This window comes from Haliotis rubra, unplaced genomic scaffold (assembly GCF_003918875.1).
Source record: "Haliotis rubra isolate DU_JTF1 unplaced genomic scaffold, ASM391887v1 Scf30, whole genome shotgun sequence".
NCBI classification, from domain to species: domain Eukaryota; kingdom Metazoa; phylum Mollusca; class Gastropoda; order Lepetellida; family Haliotidae; genus Haliotis; species Haliotis rubra.
The window spans coordinates 937278-955706 of NW_025766969.1; the positions used below are offsets into that span (position 1 = coordinate 937278).

The 18429-nt window shown below is 40.3% G+C and overlaps 1 protein-coding gene across 1 annotated transcript in view; it reads left to right on the forward strand.

The window, feature by feature from the left end:
• The window catches only part of LOC124282566 (nucleolin-like), a 229537-nt gene that overhangs the window by 122258 nt on the left and 88850 nt on the right, over positions 1–18429 (forward strand). Inside the window, exon 8 of the mRNA XM_046718576.1 lies at positions 9203–9335. Coding sequence (XP_046574532.1) covers positions 9203–9335 — 133 coding nt within the window. The remainder of the gene's footprint in view (positions 1–9202; positions 9336–18429) is intronic.

Genomic DNA, 18429 nt, shown 5'->3' on the forward strand with positions numbered 1-18429 from the left:
AGGATAAGTATACAAATATAAAAAATATTTAGATTTTACTAAATTTCACAATTAATTGCCAACATTTTGTTTTCACAATCAAAGCCGCACGTACCGTGGGATGTCAACGGTGACCGTCTCGTACGTAAAGTGTATCCACATAACCAAAAGTACTGAGCTTATGATAATTATTATGTTAAATATGTTCGTTGAAAACATGCATTATACTAATACAATAGCAATATATATCATCTCTGTTAAAATAACTCTTTGAGATGTAAAATATTCTGGGATAGAAATTCTTTGATGTTATATTTTCGGATTGTTTTTAACTGAATCACCGTAGATTGGAGCGGATTGTTATTTCTTCTTCAGTTTAATAACAGGTAGCATAACAGGAACGGCAATTGAATTATCATGTCTAGTGATGTTTGATTGCAAGTTTCCCATATACATATCTATTGTCATTTAAGTATTCGACAAGACGATATCGTTTTGACTGTGATGGATGACTGCAATTATGTGTATGGATCTCGTGGCTTTCCCATCAAAGTTCTTATATCTTATGTTTGTTTGTTGTTGCTACCACTACACAAAGATCTGAGCTCATCTCATTTCAAGCTATATCAGAACAATGAACATTTAACGGCCAATAAAAAGAGACAGCAGCCTTCTCAAGCTAAAACATATTTGTTTCAAAAAGGAGAATTACATGTCAGAGTGAACTTTGAAAGATATTTTGAATAAATCTGAAAACTGAATAAAAGAAAATTCTGGAAGGTGCCAAGATTGTGTATCAGTACTTCCCAAGGACTGCGGAAAGTCTCTAAATGTTTAAAAGACCGAAACGAGAGATAGACAATGATTTAGAACAATGATCAGTCACACCGACTGTAACTGTCTTATGACTACTGCATTGTGTTAATTTGTTTAATTTATATATCTGTTATATGTCATCATCAAAGTCTCATTCAACAAAATCTGATTTGTGTATTGTTTTTTAACATTTTTGAGACATAGTGGTGATTTCACTGCAGTAAATGTTGATGTTAGTGACTTTTAGTCATACTTGTCTATTTGCTATCTGCCACACAGGGGCAGTGGGGGTAGCCTAGTGGTTAAAGCGTTTGCTCGTCACGCCGAAGACCCGAGTTCGATTCCCCACATGGGTACAATGTGTGAAGCCCTTGAGATGAAAATTTAAACACTAAGTCATATCTATTCCTAGTTGTATGCGTAATCTGTCTACTGAATTATCTCCCCTGACCCTGACGTCACGGCATTGTTTGAAAACCCTTCATAATTTTTCTGTATGGTCTACACTACAGACGTATAGAAGTGAAGTGAACATTTTTTCATCTACAACTCTACTTTCTTCATTAAATCTACAGAAAATTGGTCAGAGGAAATCGCATTAATCATTATGACAATCGCATTCCTTTTGCATATCAATTATTTACTTGTATAGAACTTTTAATTTTTCCCGCCATTTTCCAGATCGGAGCAACATGTAAAAAAATAAGTGTGTCCAATGCCAGAAAGTCATGGCGGATATTGATCCCCATTCCCTATGTGCTGGTTGTTATAAAGACATTCCCTGTACTCTTTTGAATCGTTGCCTTTTGTGTCAAGGGATGTCTGAGTGAGATTGGCTCATTGTGGATGAATCCTGATCATTATCCAGAAAAGGCAAAAATTCATCGTCTTCGGAATGTTCTAAGCCAAAGAAAAGTAATTCGGCTTCTCCCTCTCCCTCAATTAAATCAGAACCTAAATCTCGATCCAGGCTGAAATAAATTTCCTCAAGTCAGCTTGATTTATCAGCTATATATCGGAATTGCTATCTTCCTTTAAATCTGACATCCAGGGGTCAATGGATAAGTCCGTGTGAGACATGGAAATGCGTAATGAAATCAAATTAACAAGCTGCACAAACAATTTGAGGAACGATACTCTGGCAAGACGGCAGACAATAGCCGCAATGATTTGACCGATGGCACGAGCTGGGAGTCAAAGTCATTTCCTACTGATCTCGGGTGCTCTGACCGGGAGAGCCAGTCATCATGCTCTGACGTACGTAGGGGAGAAGCTTAGGGCTTCAGGCGACAGGGATGGTGTCGGCAGTGTCAACACCGGTATTGGCTTGTCTGTGGCTAAGGCTACGCATGCCATGACCATGGTCCCCAGGAGCAAGTCTTGCGTGATGGCTCCCAGTCGCCCACAGCCTGCCACCTTTCCCCACGGATGGACTGGATACACACGGGATTGACACATTAACCCGTGCACGGGAACCCCAGCCTGGCTCGTGCCATACGTCTGGGTCAGGGGCTATAGAAACCGGTTTAACGGCTCAACAACCCGAGACCCATTTGCCAAGCGGTTCCGAAGACATGCCTACAGACACCCCGGCTTTTATTGACACGGAAAACCCACCGATCATTCCGTTAGTATCTGATCTACCGGAACCGGATGGCTCATCAGTTTATCCCTTCTCTCAGCCAGAGTTTTCCATGAAGGACGGGTTGTTAACAGTGCAACCTTTGGATACCTCAGGGGATGACTTTGCTCCAGGATGGTCATTTAAGGAGAAGCTTGAGCTCTTACATGGACTTTATCCTAGTACCCTGCCACTTCCTACTGAGGTTCATGAAGTGGACATCCCTGTGGAGCTGGGATTATCAGGTTGCCTGCCTCTGGAGCGGATGCCTAAATTATTGCTACCTCATTCATCGTCTCTTAAGACTGCCTTGGATGCTTACAATAAGTGTCTCTCTAAGGTGCACATCATTACTGAACCTGCCTAGGATTAATCATAAACCGGTGTATGCAATCCACAATCGACTTTTTCCAGCCAGCCAGCCTATCCTGAATAAGGATTTTAATCAGCATCAGGATTCCAGGGGATTACGTGATCAGCCACTTCCATGTTCGGCCAAGGACTTTAGGGAATTTGACAGGGCAGCTCGTACTTCAATTTACACTCTCTCGTATACAAATTGGTATGCTGTAGGTGTACGGGCTCTCTTACCTATACATCCTCGTTCCCAGATATACGTAAGGTTTGCTAAGCCTTCCTACATCGTCTTCATATATCAATACACGGATATCTTGACAATTTTTAGCGAGACATGTGATGACGAATGTACTTATCAGACAGACAAAGTTCATTCTTCACGTCTTCACACACCTGGGTCTGATAGTACTTCCAGTAAAGTCAGAATTGAACCCCACCACTCCGGATCAAGTTTTTGGGAGCCATTCTGGACTCAGTCATGCTGGATTTACACTCCTCAAGAGTAGAGATCTGTGCAAGAATTTCAAGTACTCTGGACCCTCCAGCAGTCTCAATTCGTTCATGGATGTCCATTCTGGGCTCCCTCACCTCCATACAGGATTACACTCTAAGGGGAAGGTTACGTTTGAGGATACCTCAGATCTGGCTCAACCAGTTTCGTGCTCGAGACTTAGACTCTCTCATTGTACCTCCGGATCAAGTCCGACGAGAGATACTTTGGTGGACGGTAGACAGCAATGTATTTTCCGGGAGTCACTTTTCGCCATCAGCCGCCGTACCTAACCTTGTATTCAGATGCCTTGAGATCGGGGTGGGGTGCCCACATGAATCATTTGCAGACTCAGGGTCAGTGGAACACCGAGGAGTGCAGTCTACACATCAATTACTTGGAAATGTTGGCACTCTTAAAAGCAATTCGGCTTCCCATCTACACAGGAAAGTGTAATGTTGGTATCGGACAATTCGACAGTTGTAGCCTACCTCAACAAGCAGGGCGGACAAAATCACGATAACTCCTCAGCATCACTCAGAATATATTCCAAGTAGCTGATGCCATGAGGACTTACATCAGAGCTTCATCACATTCCGGGACGGATAAACGTCTTAGCCAACTCTCTCTCTCGTCAAGACAAGGTGATTTCCACGGAATGGACACTCAATTGGGAAGCCTTGAAACTCATAAGCCAGGCTTGGGAAACACCATCGATAGATCTGTTCGCCACTTCCAGGAACAACCGACTTCCAATCTTTGTCAGTCCAGTACCGGATCCGAAGGCTTGGGCAGTCATGGCTCCATATCTCTGGACAAGGTGGTAACCTACGCCTTCCCTCCATTTAAGCTAATTCCTGATGTACCGTATATGACCGACTATAAGTCAGGCCCTTTCTCAACCCTCTAAATTCTTGCCAAAACCATGTAACTCAAATATAAGTCGTCCCCTTTCCCCGTATGTATCGGTATTGGGTAGATCAACGTCGTGACTGTTCAACACTGTAACATGACGAACGTAAACACGTTGGAATTCGATGGTAAGTGTTAAAGTTGTAAACAAATGTTTGTTTTGTTTTGATATTTACTGTTTCATACTAACGGAACACTTTGTATATGGCATAATAAAACATCCAAAAAATTGTTGACTTAATGTGTTTGTTATCTTTTGTAAAAGCATGTTCTTTTCCCAGCTTGGTGAACCGAAACTTCAAGATACCTGAAACTTGTTTATTTTGAGAGCAGATTTCTGATTGGCTAATGATAAAATGAAGGGCCAATCAACAGAAGCCTGATATAACCGGTGAACAGTTTAATAATTCCCAATGAAAAAAGACAAACAATGACGTTGCTTTCTATCATTTATATCAGACTGTTCACTCTTCATGATAAGAAAGAAAAAAACATTGAAGAAACAAATATAAAATAACAATTGCATACACATATCACCATTGAGTGGAGGGATGCATACAAGTAAAATATCCATCATTATTCATGTTGAAACTTGCATATATGTATTGATGTTGAGGGTAGGGATATCTCCATACAAATACAAGTATTAGTACTAGTCAGCAGCTAATGTTCATTGTGATTTGATGGATTCTTTCACAAGTCGGCTTTTGTGAACCCATCGAACTCTGTGTCCAACTCCTCCCCTGCCAGGCTTGCTCATCTAATTTGTCGTCGTAATAGTCATCAATGTGTGTGAGTCGTCGTTTTCTTCACTTTCGATGTCATCATGGGAGGTTGACTTGATGAGGTCTGAGAAGAGTTCATCGTCTTAACTGCCGTCCATGACATTTGAAATACCACACTTTAGGAAGCTTCGTCGGACCATATCCCCCGCGGAATAGCATCCCACGAGTCACGCACCCACGTAGCGACTATAGGGAGGGGCGCATGTCTCATGGCGTTGTTCTTAGTGAACGTGTGTTCACCATTCACCATCTACTCGGACCACTGTTGTTGCACTCTCTGTTTGACCGGCTTGTTGAGGGAGATATCCAGGGGCTGGAGGAGTGACATGCACCCACCGGGGATGACCACTTGTCTTGTCTTGTTTACCTTTAGTTTCTTCTTCATGCCGTCACACAGATGCGCTCGAAACATGTCCCAGACAAGGAGAGACTGACAACCTCGGGCACCTCCCAGTTTAGCCATCCATACGTCTGACAGCCAGCACAGCACCACCGTCTCGTCCATCTACCCCTTGGGATGTACATTGATGATGACACCCAGAGGAAACTTCTCTTTAGGCATCGTCTTCCTCTTGAATATCACCATCGGCGTCAACTTCTTTCCATCGGCGGTGCAGACAGTACGACGGTGAAGTGGGATTTCTCTGCTCCAGTCGTCTTCACAGTGACGGTTGACGACCCCTTGGTGTGAATGGTCCTGTTCCCTGGCATGTAGAATGTGAGGGGAGTCTCGTCCATGTTACCTATTTGTGACAGTTCATAATCAATGGCCTTCCTCTCTTTCAAAACGAACGTGTGGAAAAGGTCCACCTTCGTGTCCACCTCCTGGGGTAGTTTCTGTGCGATGTGTGTCTTGTGTGAGAGCAACGTTGTGTCTTCCTAAGAATCGAGTACTCCATGTAGAGGATGCCTTGAAATTCTCAGGAATGTTCAGCTCTTTCCTATTCTTCCTGTACGTCTGGAGAGCGTGATGACGTATCATCATACGTGTGACGATAAACCCGCTCTGCGACATCACCCACTCTTCTACTTCCATTTCTAACTCGACGAACAGGGTTTTCAGTCCTCGTCTGGCCTTCTTCGTTTTCGGCATCTGAAGAAGAGCGTCCTTCATCTTCCTCCAGTCATGTACGTGCTTCTCATTGTCTGAGAACTCCCTTGCAACCAAACAGTTGCTGTTCTTCTATGCGAAGTCGATCACTTGCAACTTGAAGGAGGCTTCGTAAGCGTGTCGTTTCCATTTGATATCCATGACGAATGATGATTTTGAATCTAAACGTATGTTTTATACTTTCAAGTTATTCCAGCGGAAATTATTGAACTAGCAACACCTGCTGTAGTGAACTGAATATATAACAATGAGCAAATTAAGTCATCTGATTTAATGGAATTTAATGCTTGTTGAACGCTTATACATCCATAATCTGTATCTGCTGAGAAGGATATATACAGTCTCATTACTGTTGCGTGTTGATAAACATTAACTAAATGTTAATAAACACAACAAAGCGAATACCATTCCCAATTACGTAAATGTATCCCTAGTTAGATCCAGCAAGTTCAACTTTTGAAGGGGCGTAAAAACAAACTGGTGAGCTTGCAGGTGTATGTCCCCCGTGTATGTCGCTATGGTTGACTGGTTCTTGATAAAGCACAATAAATGTTTTAACAAAAGTAAATTTAATGATATTATTTTCAAAAGCATTTTATTTAGGAAATCACACCATTGTAAGTAATCGATTTCACTGCATTCAAGAATTAGTTAATATCTCCAAAAGTGTTTACAACATTCTTTTATTCATGGACCCGTGAAGATCCGGGGTAGAATAGGTCTTCAGCAACCCATGCTTGCCACAAAAGGCGACTATGCTTGTCGTAAGAGGCGACTAACGGGATCGGGTGGTCAGGCTCGCTGACTTGGTTGACTCATGTCATTGGTTCCCAATTGCGCAGATCGATGCTTATGCTGTTGATCTCTGGATTGTCTGGTCCAGACTGGTTTATTTACAGACCGCCCCACGATGTCATTTACCTTTGGAAACGTCAGTACGTATATGCTTCCTGCTTCCGGTGTATATATCACCAGTTGAGTTCGCTGGGCTGGCAGATTCACTCACCTGACCTCTGGAATTTTTTGGGTAGATTAATGAACTCAATTATAAGTCGGTCTGTTTTTTTAGCTCCATTTTCTGGTATCAAATTTCCGACTTATAGTCGGTCATATACGGTACTAGCAAAGATACACCAGCACGATTGCATTGTTTATCTAGTAGCTCTGAACTGGCTGGCCAGACCATATTATCCATCACTTCTGCAACTACTAACAGACAAACCGCTCCGCCTTTCCTTGTGGCACAATCTGATAAGTCAACCAAAGTCCTGCAGAGTTTACGAGAATGTTCACCAACTCGACTTACACTTGTGGAAGCTCTCTTCAGTTCACTCAGAGAACAAGGTTTCACTACGGGAGCTACCAAGGCTATCACAGAGTCCATTAGATCATCAACAGCTGCCATGTATAATGCTAAGTGGCGATGACTCAACCAATGGAGACAAGAGCAAGGAATCATTGACGCCCCGGTCACCATACCAGTTATAGCTGATTTCATTCTGTATCTTAGGAACCAGAGACATCTGAAACATAACACGATTGAGGGGTATCGTTCGGTGATCGCATCAGTCATGGATGTTCAAGGACTATCAGCGGGATCAGATCTCACTCTTCATAAAATCATCAGATCGTTCCAAATTAAGGACATTGTGTCACCCACTATTTTTCCCAAATGGGACCTGACTTTGGTACTCCAATCGCTCCAGAGGGCCCAATATGAACCGATGCAGGATACATCACTAAAGTTCATATCGTTTAAAACGGCTTTCCTCCTCGCTTTTGCTACAGACTGTAGGGTTTCAGAATTACATGCCGTAAGTCCATTAGTTTTGCAGAGGGATATAAACACATGACATGTAAATACCAATTGTCAGCAGTAGTTTGGATCAGAGTAGAGACATAGAGGGATTACTGGTGGAATGAAATCACAGATTGCCGAAAAGGATAAGGTTTGGATCTTATGTGTCCTTAAACCTAACATCTGCGCACCATTGAAAGGGTAAGGGAAGCCACTAATTTCTCCCCCCCCCCTTAGGGTTTTCAATATACTGGGCAATAGGAATTTATCAAGAACCGGAAGTGACGTGATAGAACCGGAAGTGAGGTTATAACACCAGGAGTGATGCCACAAAACCGGAAGTGACGTTATAGAACTGAAAGTGTTGTCATAAACCAAGAATAAGTTGAATTAAGCCCAATATTGTCACCATAAATAAGGAAATAGAAGTCAGGGGTTGCTCGGGAACCGGTTTTCATCCCTTGCTACTACTGACCAGTATGGAGATAATCTAAGGATATCTCTAACTAAGTCATAGTTATTTCTAGTGGATTAAGGTTCATCTGGTGGTATGTACGGGAACATCTTCAAGGGGACCCTCCATCCTTATGTGGGATTCAGGCTACCATAATCCTGAGGGAATGTTTACGTTATGATTAGGAACAATTACATGTATTGTTAGTAATTGTGAGTAAACTTACATCTGGATTATGGGATCTACTACCCTCCCGTTTCTCCCCAGAAAAATTGTGAAGGGTTTTCAAACAACTATGCTGTGACGTCAGGGTCAGGGGAGATAATTCAGTAGACAGATTACGCATACCACTAGGAATAGCTATGACTTAGTGTATAAACTTTCATTTCATTTTCTGTATGTATCTGTGTAACCACAGGAATAAGGCTACCATAGTCCAGAGGTAAGTTTACTAACAATTACTAACAATACATGTAATCGTTCCTACTTTTGGCACATATATTTGTCTGTTATCAAAAATATCCAGGTGTAATTAAATTTTGCTATTTTCTTCCTTAGCTAGTTTTTCACTTCTGACAATTTGTGTAACCATGAACATTTTTGTTTTGCTTGCAATCAAAGGGTGTTTCACATTATATCCAATCTTATTCTCAACCTGAAAACTGATTAATCTCTCATTGATATGAATCAATTTGCAACATTTTGACTAAATGTTCAGTGCATTATTATTTTACAAGACTGTTGCTTCGTCTGTTGCACCTTTGATAAGCTTCCAGTCATGACAGAGTAAGGAACAACATTGCTTAACCACATCTGTATTTCAGTAAGATTTCAAGGAGATCTGCATTGCCTCATAAATTTTATTTCATCAATTTGTAGGTGAAGTTCAGGACTTGAAGCGTCTATTTGTCACAGGCTTAGGGAAGACCTTTACAGACAGTGATCTTAATCAGCTCTTCCCTGATGCAAATGAAACTGTGGTTATTCGCCGCCGGAATGGGAACTCCTTAGGGTAACAATTGCATTATAATTACCTTTAAGGTTGTGAACGTCCACAGCAATGTCTCAGTTTCAGAGCAATGTTACAATGTATCACATTAAATTTATGCAAATAGGTCCCTCGGGACACCTGCAGTTTATGGGTCCCCAGACCGGGAAGTAGAAATGTATTCTGTTTAACTCGCGCTTTGCACGAGCACGCGCCTTCTTCGGCAGTAAGTGACGCAAACAGCGTGTCTTACATATAGGGAAGCACGCGAGAGCGGGCTGATCTCCATTAGGAGACATTTGAGACGAAATTAGATGTCATTTTCGTGTTTACTGGCAAAAGTTTAGTTTAAAAATTCGTCTGAAAGACGATTGTTTTAAACACGAATTTTAGTAATGCTCCAAAACATTAATCCAATCGTTAGTAATCAAGGGGAAATCCCGATGACGTTCCTTTTCTCTGATTGGTCAATTGTGGACGCATGTGTCGAATGTTCCAAATAAGGTAGGTGAGTTGTATTTTGCTTGTCGCTTGATTTCAATCTTGTTTATTTGACTTGCTTAGCTATGGCTGTAAGGAGAATGATGTATGATGGTTTGTATGAGTTGTGTAGAGATGAGAGAAAGTTGATGGATTGGTTGGAAGCGTTTGGTTTTCGCGAAAGCGGGGGATATAGTATTAGGCTCCATCCGTACGTACGTACGTATGTACGTCCATACGTACGAATTGGAATATCTTAAGAACCGTTGACTGGATTCTTTTCATATTTGGGAGCTAGGTTCATCACAGTACAAGGAAGGTGCCAGTCAGGTTTGGTGACCTTGACCTTCATTTCAAGGTCACAAGGGGACTTTAACGTTTTACCTGCACGTTAAGCTATCTCAAGAACCATTTACTGGATTTTCTTCATATTTAACCCCAAGCTTTATCTAAGGAAGGCACAGGGCCCAGTTGATTTTGGTGACCTTCACTTAATTTTCAAGGTCATTGCGACACTTTGAAGATTTCAGTATGTAAACCTGCATGTTAAGCTATCTCAAGAACCCTTCACTGGATTTTGTTCATGTTTAATACCAAGCTTTATCTAGGGAAGGCGCAAGGCCCAGTCAATTTTGGTGACCTTCACTTAATTTTCAAGGTCACAGACACTTTGAAGATTTCAGCATATTAACCTACATGTTATGCTTGTCAGCTCGATACCTCAAAAGCCATTGACTGGAGTTTCTTCTTATTTGACACCAAGCTTCATCCAGGGAAGGCGCAGGGCCCAGTCGATTGTGGTGACCTTTACTTAATTTTCAAGGTCACAGAGACACTTTGAAGATTTCAGCATCTTAAATCGCATGTTAAGATAGTCATCAAGATATCTCAAAAAATAGTCTCTGGATTTTCTTCATATTTGTCACCAAGCTTCATCTAGGGAAGGCCCAGGGCCCAGTCAATTTTGGTGACCTTCACATAATTTTTAGGGTCACGACGACACTTTGAAGATTTCAGCATGTTAACCTGAATTGTCAGCAAGATATTTTAAGAACGGTACACTGGATTTTCTTCATAGACTTTCAGGACCTCCCTCGAATGTTTTTCAATAAACAATTTCTTTAGTACTAGTTTTGCATATTTCATACACTATGACATTCATGTCAAGGTCAAAGTCAGTGTTAAAATATGTGTGTGTTTGAACAACTAAAGAGCAAGATATCAAGAGAGGTTGACTGGTCATGTTTTTGTTGACATTTAACTTCAGCTTAAACTTTCATTACTTTATAAGTTTGATTTGATCATTTGGCGGCGGGGGATTATGTCACCGTAGTGGCAATGCTTGTTTTTATTGTAATGATAACCAGTTGAATATTGTATTTAGAAATCAGAATGTGCTCTTTCAATAAACTTTTGTTTTAATGTTAATTCATTAGTTTTAGTTGATATTCCCATTTCCAATACATACAATCATTTAGGTGCAAAGTGTATTCAGCTTTGACGCAAGAGTAAAAGCTCTGTCTCATACAATTGAAATAATATAGAAACTAAAGACAGAATTCAATGTAATCTTAAAAGCCTTTAATGAACTAACTTAATAAGCAGTGAACACAGTTACACAATGTAATGAACACGTTTATCTCACTAGTGATGAATTCGAGTGTGGATCATATCTCACTGATTCAATCTGAATCCATTGGGGAAGGTGGGAGTGTTATCCTTTGGCTTGGCTTTAACGACGAGAGGCAGGGCAGAAGACGTTGACAGTGTCGTGGATGCTACAGCAGCAGCAGAGACAGTGGCAGAAGATTAGGCATATTCTTAATAAGGAGTGTTATTGCATCGGCTGTCTTCGGATCAAGTGATCCCCTCTGGGGTGTAATGGTCAGACAGGCAGTGGAGAAGGCCCGTTATGAGGGAAGGCTGGTCCCTGGAATACTCATATATCGTTGAGCGAGAACAGCTAACCTCAGGAAGACGACTGTATTTTCCCACCACGAGTTCAAGAAGAAAGAACTGCCTCTGAGGAGAGAGGCTGACAACTTGTTGGAGGCATTTGAAAGTCACTATATTCCTGCTTGGCGGTCTTGTCTGCGACATCATCAGAGATTCCAATTGTGTCCCCTACAGTCCATTTGGATCAAAAGCGGACCGATGAATTGCAGTCCAACTTAAAAACTAATAAACATAAAATAAACAATGAAACGCTGATCATAATCAAAACATCAGACCAAATCTGCGATGACAGTGTTCCTGGAGTCGGTGAAGTGCAGGTCAAACAAGAGGAGGAGATCTTGCCGTCATCTAAGAAGAAGGTGAAGTTCTCTGAAAGTCAGAAGGCCATGTCCTTCCTACTACAGTATGCTGGACTCAAAAGCGGACTGATGAATTGCAATCTAACTAGAAAACTAATAAACATAAAATACTCAATGAAATGCTGATCATAATCAAAACATCAGACTAACTCTGAGGTTTTTGCAGAATTTATGTCTTAAAAATATAACAGTTGTTTAACAAACTATCATTTTGACACAGTTTACTATTTGTTAGGAGGGAGGAGTTCAGAGAAAGGGACAGCCAGGTGTTCGAGAAGCACATGCACAAGTGCCGACAAAGTTATTGATTCATTAACCTGTGCTGTGCCGTCTCCATCCTTTCTTGCACACCTGGCTCTCCCTTTCTCTGCACTCCTCCCTCGTATTTCAGTGTGTTTCAGACAGTGAACAAGGTGCTCCATCAGGGCCCAGTGAGCATCTTTGAGGATCAGGGAGTTATTTTTTCTTGTCATCATGAAGCACTGTAACATCATCAGCGTGTACTTCAACCAACCGCTCAAACATGAAGTAGATGGAGTTCCATGTGGTGCAGACATCACTAATGACGTGTTTGATGGGTTTCCATGCCAGTTTTTCTTCACCTCCTCCAGTTGCTGTGTGGCCACAAGTTATTTTGAGGAGACAAGTCTTCTTGTGTATGAGTGAAACATTGCATGTGGGTGTGGGTATTCAGCCATTCTGGTTGCAACTGTCATGTTGCTAGAGTTGTCTGTTGTTAAACCTGAATCCATTTGGATTTTGAATCCTGATTTAATTCCTTTCAGAATTTCAGCTATGTTTTCCCCAGTGTCACGCTATTGTTCAAGTCTTTTGGCAATAACACAAGATTTCAGCTGCCAATCACTTGTCAGATAGTGACCTGTTACAGTAACGTAGCCATGTGTGGCACAACTCGTCCACATACATGTATCTGTGGTTAGAGAAACTCCCTCAGTAGACTGGAACAGTGGACTCGGACCAAACTTTATGCTAACCTACATTATTCCATTGGTTTGGGTAGGTTGTTTTAGTTTTATTAGGTTGTTTTTTTCAATTATGCTACTGAAATAGAGTAACTGTGCATTATTTGATGTTATGCCATCTTTTTATACAAACAAATAATGATATGATTTGTGGTGTTTTCCTTAGTCAGTGTTTAAATGTTGACAGGATAATATCAAAATCTGCATGATTTGACATTAAAGTACTGTCAGAAATAGAAAAAAACACCTGTTTTTAGGCTATTACTCTGTATCCCTAAAATTTACGCAATTGCAAATAACATATGTCGAAATAACCCACTTCGGCCTAACTTGGTGTTCAGTGGGATGTGTAATAGGATATCCAGAAAAGCATGTTTACTCGTAAATTAAGAAATAAGTGCTGAAAACAATAGATCAGACTATAGATGGCAATTAGGTCGCTCAGCCAGGTATGACGATGGACCATCGACTCACCTGGCATGAAATGCATGTGCTGCCTTCAGGGGTCATCTCAAAGATATTTTATGCTTTTTCATATGTGTTGAATATGTTTCATCTATTGTTTGATTATGTGTCTTTCTTTCATAAAGTTTATGTTGAGATATGTAAAAGAGTATGATACCCATAGCTAAGCTTAAATCAGCCATCGTATTAAATGTCTCAAAAATGTGTAGGTGGCATGACCACCTGAAGATATACAAGACTGGATATTATTTGTAAATTGTATGACATACCGTTTGCTTCCCCAGTTTAATCCCCTCTAAAGGATTTTCTTATCTTGGCTGATATCTCTATACCCCTGCCCGACCCCATCCACCGCCTGCCACACCCATCCTGGTTTTGCTTTTGAGACGACCCCTCCTACCTGTGTGTTCTTATAGTGATAGTGAGACTCCTTGGTAGCTACATCCTTAATAATTTCAGTAGTAAAGTTACTATTTTTTACGTCAGCTAACGTTTATAATGAAGCTTAGTCTAACTGCAAAATGGGCATTTAAAAAAATGGCCTTTATAATACAATATCATCGCACATTAATTTGCATTAAGGCATGGTCTGTCCCAAATAAGTCGCTTTGGACTTAGAAAAAAACCGCATTGCTAATTTCTGCACTAATCTCTCCCCAGTAAAGTCCTTTTTTGACTACCGAGACTGTAGTCTCATAATGTTAACTACATAAATTGTAGATATAAATGTGACATGCCCTTGAAGAGATGTGGTGTCAAAAGTCGGTTCACAAACTCAGTATTGTGTGTGTCTAACATTAGTGCTGATGCAGGCTTGACAACAATGATGCATAGATGACACTAAGCCATTGAAGAGAGCTTGGGGGATTTTGTTCCATGTCTGAAGGGGCGGTGGGGTAGCCTAGTGGTTAAAGCGTTGGCTCGTCACGCCGAGGACCCGGGTTCGAATCCTCACATGGGTACATTGTGTGAAGCCCATTTCTGGTGTCCCCTGCCGTGATGTTGCTGGAATATTGCTAAAAGTGGCGTAAAACCAAACTCACTCACTCACTCCATGTCTGAACGAACATTTGTTCCAATTCAGCTGAAGGCAATGGCTGATTCTGGGCTTGACATTAACATTGCTCAGATAGGGGACAGGTTCTGAGAAACAGCTGGCCAGGGGAGTACCAGAATGTTCTGTCTCATGAAATCTGTCACAACATGAGCAACATGTAGACAGGCGTTATCTTGATGAAGTGTGAAGTTTTGTCTCTGTCCTTGAATGAACGGCTGCACATGAGGCCAAATGATCTCATTCCTGTATCGCAGACTTGTCAGATGGCCAATGACAATGACAAGTTGTGTCTGACCATGAGATGTGATGCTTCCCCATGCCATAACATTTCTGCCACCAAACTGTTGATGTTGAATGCATCAGCATACCGTTCATCTCTCAGTCTGTACACCCTTGCCCTGCCATCTGAGCTGTCCACCGGAAATCTCGACTCATCAGTGAACAAACATCAACCCAATCTTAGCTCCTGTACCCAAGATGCTGTCTCCAAGAGCCAAGATGTGTCTGTCTGTGACGGTGGAGCAAAATTGGACCTATTGTAGGACGGCGGGGCCAGGTGTTGTGCTCCCTGAATCGGTTCCGTACAGTCCTGGAACTGATGGGATATAAGCCATTTTCTTTATATTTGACACCAAACTTCATCTAGGGAAGATGCAGGGCCCAGTTGATGTTGGTGACCTTCACATGTTTTTCAAGGTCACAGCGACACTTGAAGATTTCAGCATGTTAACCTACATGTTCACCTTGTCAGCGAGACATCTCACAAACAATTTACTGTATTTTCTTCATATTTGACACAAAGCATCATATTGGGAAGGTGCAGGTTGACTGGTCATGCTTTTGTTGATATTTAACTTCATCTTAAACTACAACCTTCACTTTCATTACTTGTTATGTTTAATTTGATAATTTGCAGCGGGGGATTATGTCACCTTAGTGACAATGCTTGTTGAGAGTTATTTTTATAACTTTTCAAGTAACTTTTATTTTATGCAATTTTTATGTTATGCAAAGTTACTTTTTTAGTACATTTAGAAATTTAAGATGTGAAAATTTTTGACACTAACTTAGGTGGTGGATGACATCTCTTGTTTTAGTTAATTAGGTAAAAAGGCTGCGTTCTATCCTCATTGAATACAGGGGTAATTCAGTAGTGTCAGAAATGTTATTCTATGATTCTAATGTTTTTAGAAGTTGGATTATAGGATTAAGATTTGTTTCCAGTGATACTTAGACATCACAAATTAAGTCAAAGCTTACATGACATTTAGATTGTTTCAATAGAAGTAGCCTTTGAATGTTTTGATTTATGTGACAGTATATTTATGGTTTACTATTTTGAACGTTTCAATGCAATTTTATTTTAATATTTTAAGTATTAGCATGTATTTATTGAATAACTACCTGTTTGTAATAGTTTTAAACATTTAAGCATTAATACAAAGACTTGTGTTCATGTTTGACACCCTTTGTACCAAGATTGGACAAGTACTGGGAATACAGTCATAACTCAGGATAACTCATTTAACTCAGACCTACGGTTGATTGTTGTGAACCTGGAACCATTTCTCGCTGCTTTTGAAACTAAAATTGGAAGTACTGGGAATACAGTCATAACTGAGGATAACTCATTTAACTCAGACCTACGGTTAATTGTTGTGAACCTGGAAACATTTCTTGCTGCCTTTACCGAGTCACACTCTCAAATGGTAGACTATGACTAAAATTGGAAGCAGGTTATATCCACTCAGGGATATGACTTAGTCTACACATTTAGATGTATGGGTTATAAACCAGAAGTGATGTCACTATTTCACAATTATATTAAATACAGCAGAAATAAATGTTCTCAAGTATTGTCACAACAACCAAATGCAGGTCTATTTCTCTGATTAGTAAACATTTTGATTTGAAAGTTTTATAGTTGTCTTCCTGACCTATGTTGGATTCAGCAATTAAGTGTTAAAGGGACATATTTGTAAGAATTTTTAGCATTATTGACAATGACAATAATTCTTAGAACACTTCCTCTACCACTTGAGATGAAAGCCCAATGCGTTCTTCCCCTAGAAATTCCGGAGGACCTTCTTTAACACCGTGGATGCCAGGAGGACCTTTTTGTCCCTCCTCCTCCACTCACTTTGAAGTGAATTCAAAATATGTCATCCACTTCACAGTTTTGAATTTGTGGGATATGTCCTGACAACAGAGTTATCGACATTTGTGACAGCTTCGCATGGTTGCACTGAAAAAAGTAGAAACAAATAACAATACACAGATAGTCAGGACATTTCTGATTGCTAAGTGACCATTCATAATTAATAATCATAGAGAGAAGCATGTACAATGTGAATGACGCCCCTCGCCCGTCTCTCCCCTTCCCCTAAAATTTATGTACGAAGTAAGTGAACAAACACCCCACCCCCACGCACACATGCATGTCATGTACAAAATCATTGAACTCCCACCCACAGTTTTTAAGCATAATTTCTTAATATATTTTTGTACATAGTTGCAGACTTTCATTCACACTGAAGTTTTCCATTGTATTTAATTGACAAAACAGCATACTTTACATACAATACATTATAAAACAAAAGAAAAGCAATCCCTCAAAATCAATTCTAAATTTTAAATTTCTGTTATCACAATTACTAAGTTTATTTTTATGGCTTTATAAGGTAGAAAATAGGCTCTGCATGTACAATCGATGCCACATACTGTCAAACACTTAGGCGCCCAATACTTATCAGTATACGGGTACCAGAATCGCAATATATACTGTGAATGAAAAGTTAAACGCCACCCAGTATATTTTGCCAATATAGATTGTCTCATAGTTGTTTTTTGCTGAAAGATTTCCTATCATAATTTGGTTTAGTACTTTTAGTTTAAAGACCAAACCATTAGGGAAATTATCTTTACTTTAAACAGGATATATGCGCTTTTGGAAAACATGCATTTTGTTTTCCTCAAAAAGATTACCTTCTTTTGAAAGTGAAAATCAGAAATGACTTTTATATAGTCACATGATTGTCATTTTTGACAAGTGAAACTTAAGTTTAATAGTGTTGTATAAGCAGAATAGGAATAGTTATTTTGCTTTAAAAATCAGTGCCATCATATCTTAAACAATATTTCCTTTAATTGTAAATACAAATGATTCTGATATCTCTAAATCAGTTACCAGATGAACCTTCTCTAACTATGGATTGGTCTTCCCAATTATTTTAGCCAAACATTTCCACAGCTTCACATCTTCGTTTTGAAATAGGCTGGCGCTTAACTTTTTATTCTCGGTATATGTCAATTCAATCTAAGTGCCAATACACAGCCCTAATACTTGCATCACATATTTATGTACAACCGATCCCTGAATCAAGGGAATGTCCCTCATCAAAACTTGCATTCCATTGTCAGCGAACAGGCCGTTTGTGAAAAATCAATCATTAGTAATGATGTCACCAACATTGTGGTACATGTTTGGCAACTTCTTTGAGGTGAAGGTATGCTGAACAAGAATCAACACAATCACCCTATCCGGTGTCCTCCCATTTGTGAGAAGTCCCAGTTGTGAGACACATTAGTTAATGGTTCAGTGCACATAGGTGGTGTTTCCACATCCCTACAATGAAAGTGGGATCAACCCAGTTGAGTACCCCGAAGGAGTCATTGATGAGTAGATTAATGAAATAGATTATCAAAGATTCTATTTACACAGAAGAAATAGACTATTATGAAGTTTGAAAGAGTAGTAGTACAATGGGGGTTCTGCATCACATGCGGCTTAGAGGCTTATTTATGGGACTTAAGCACCC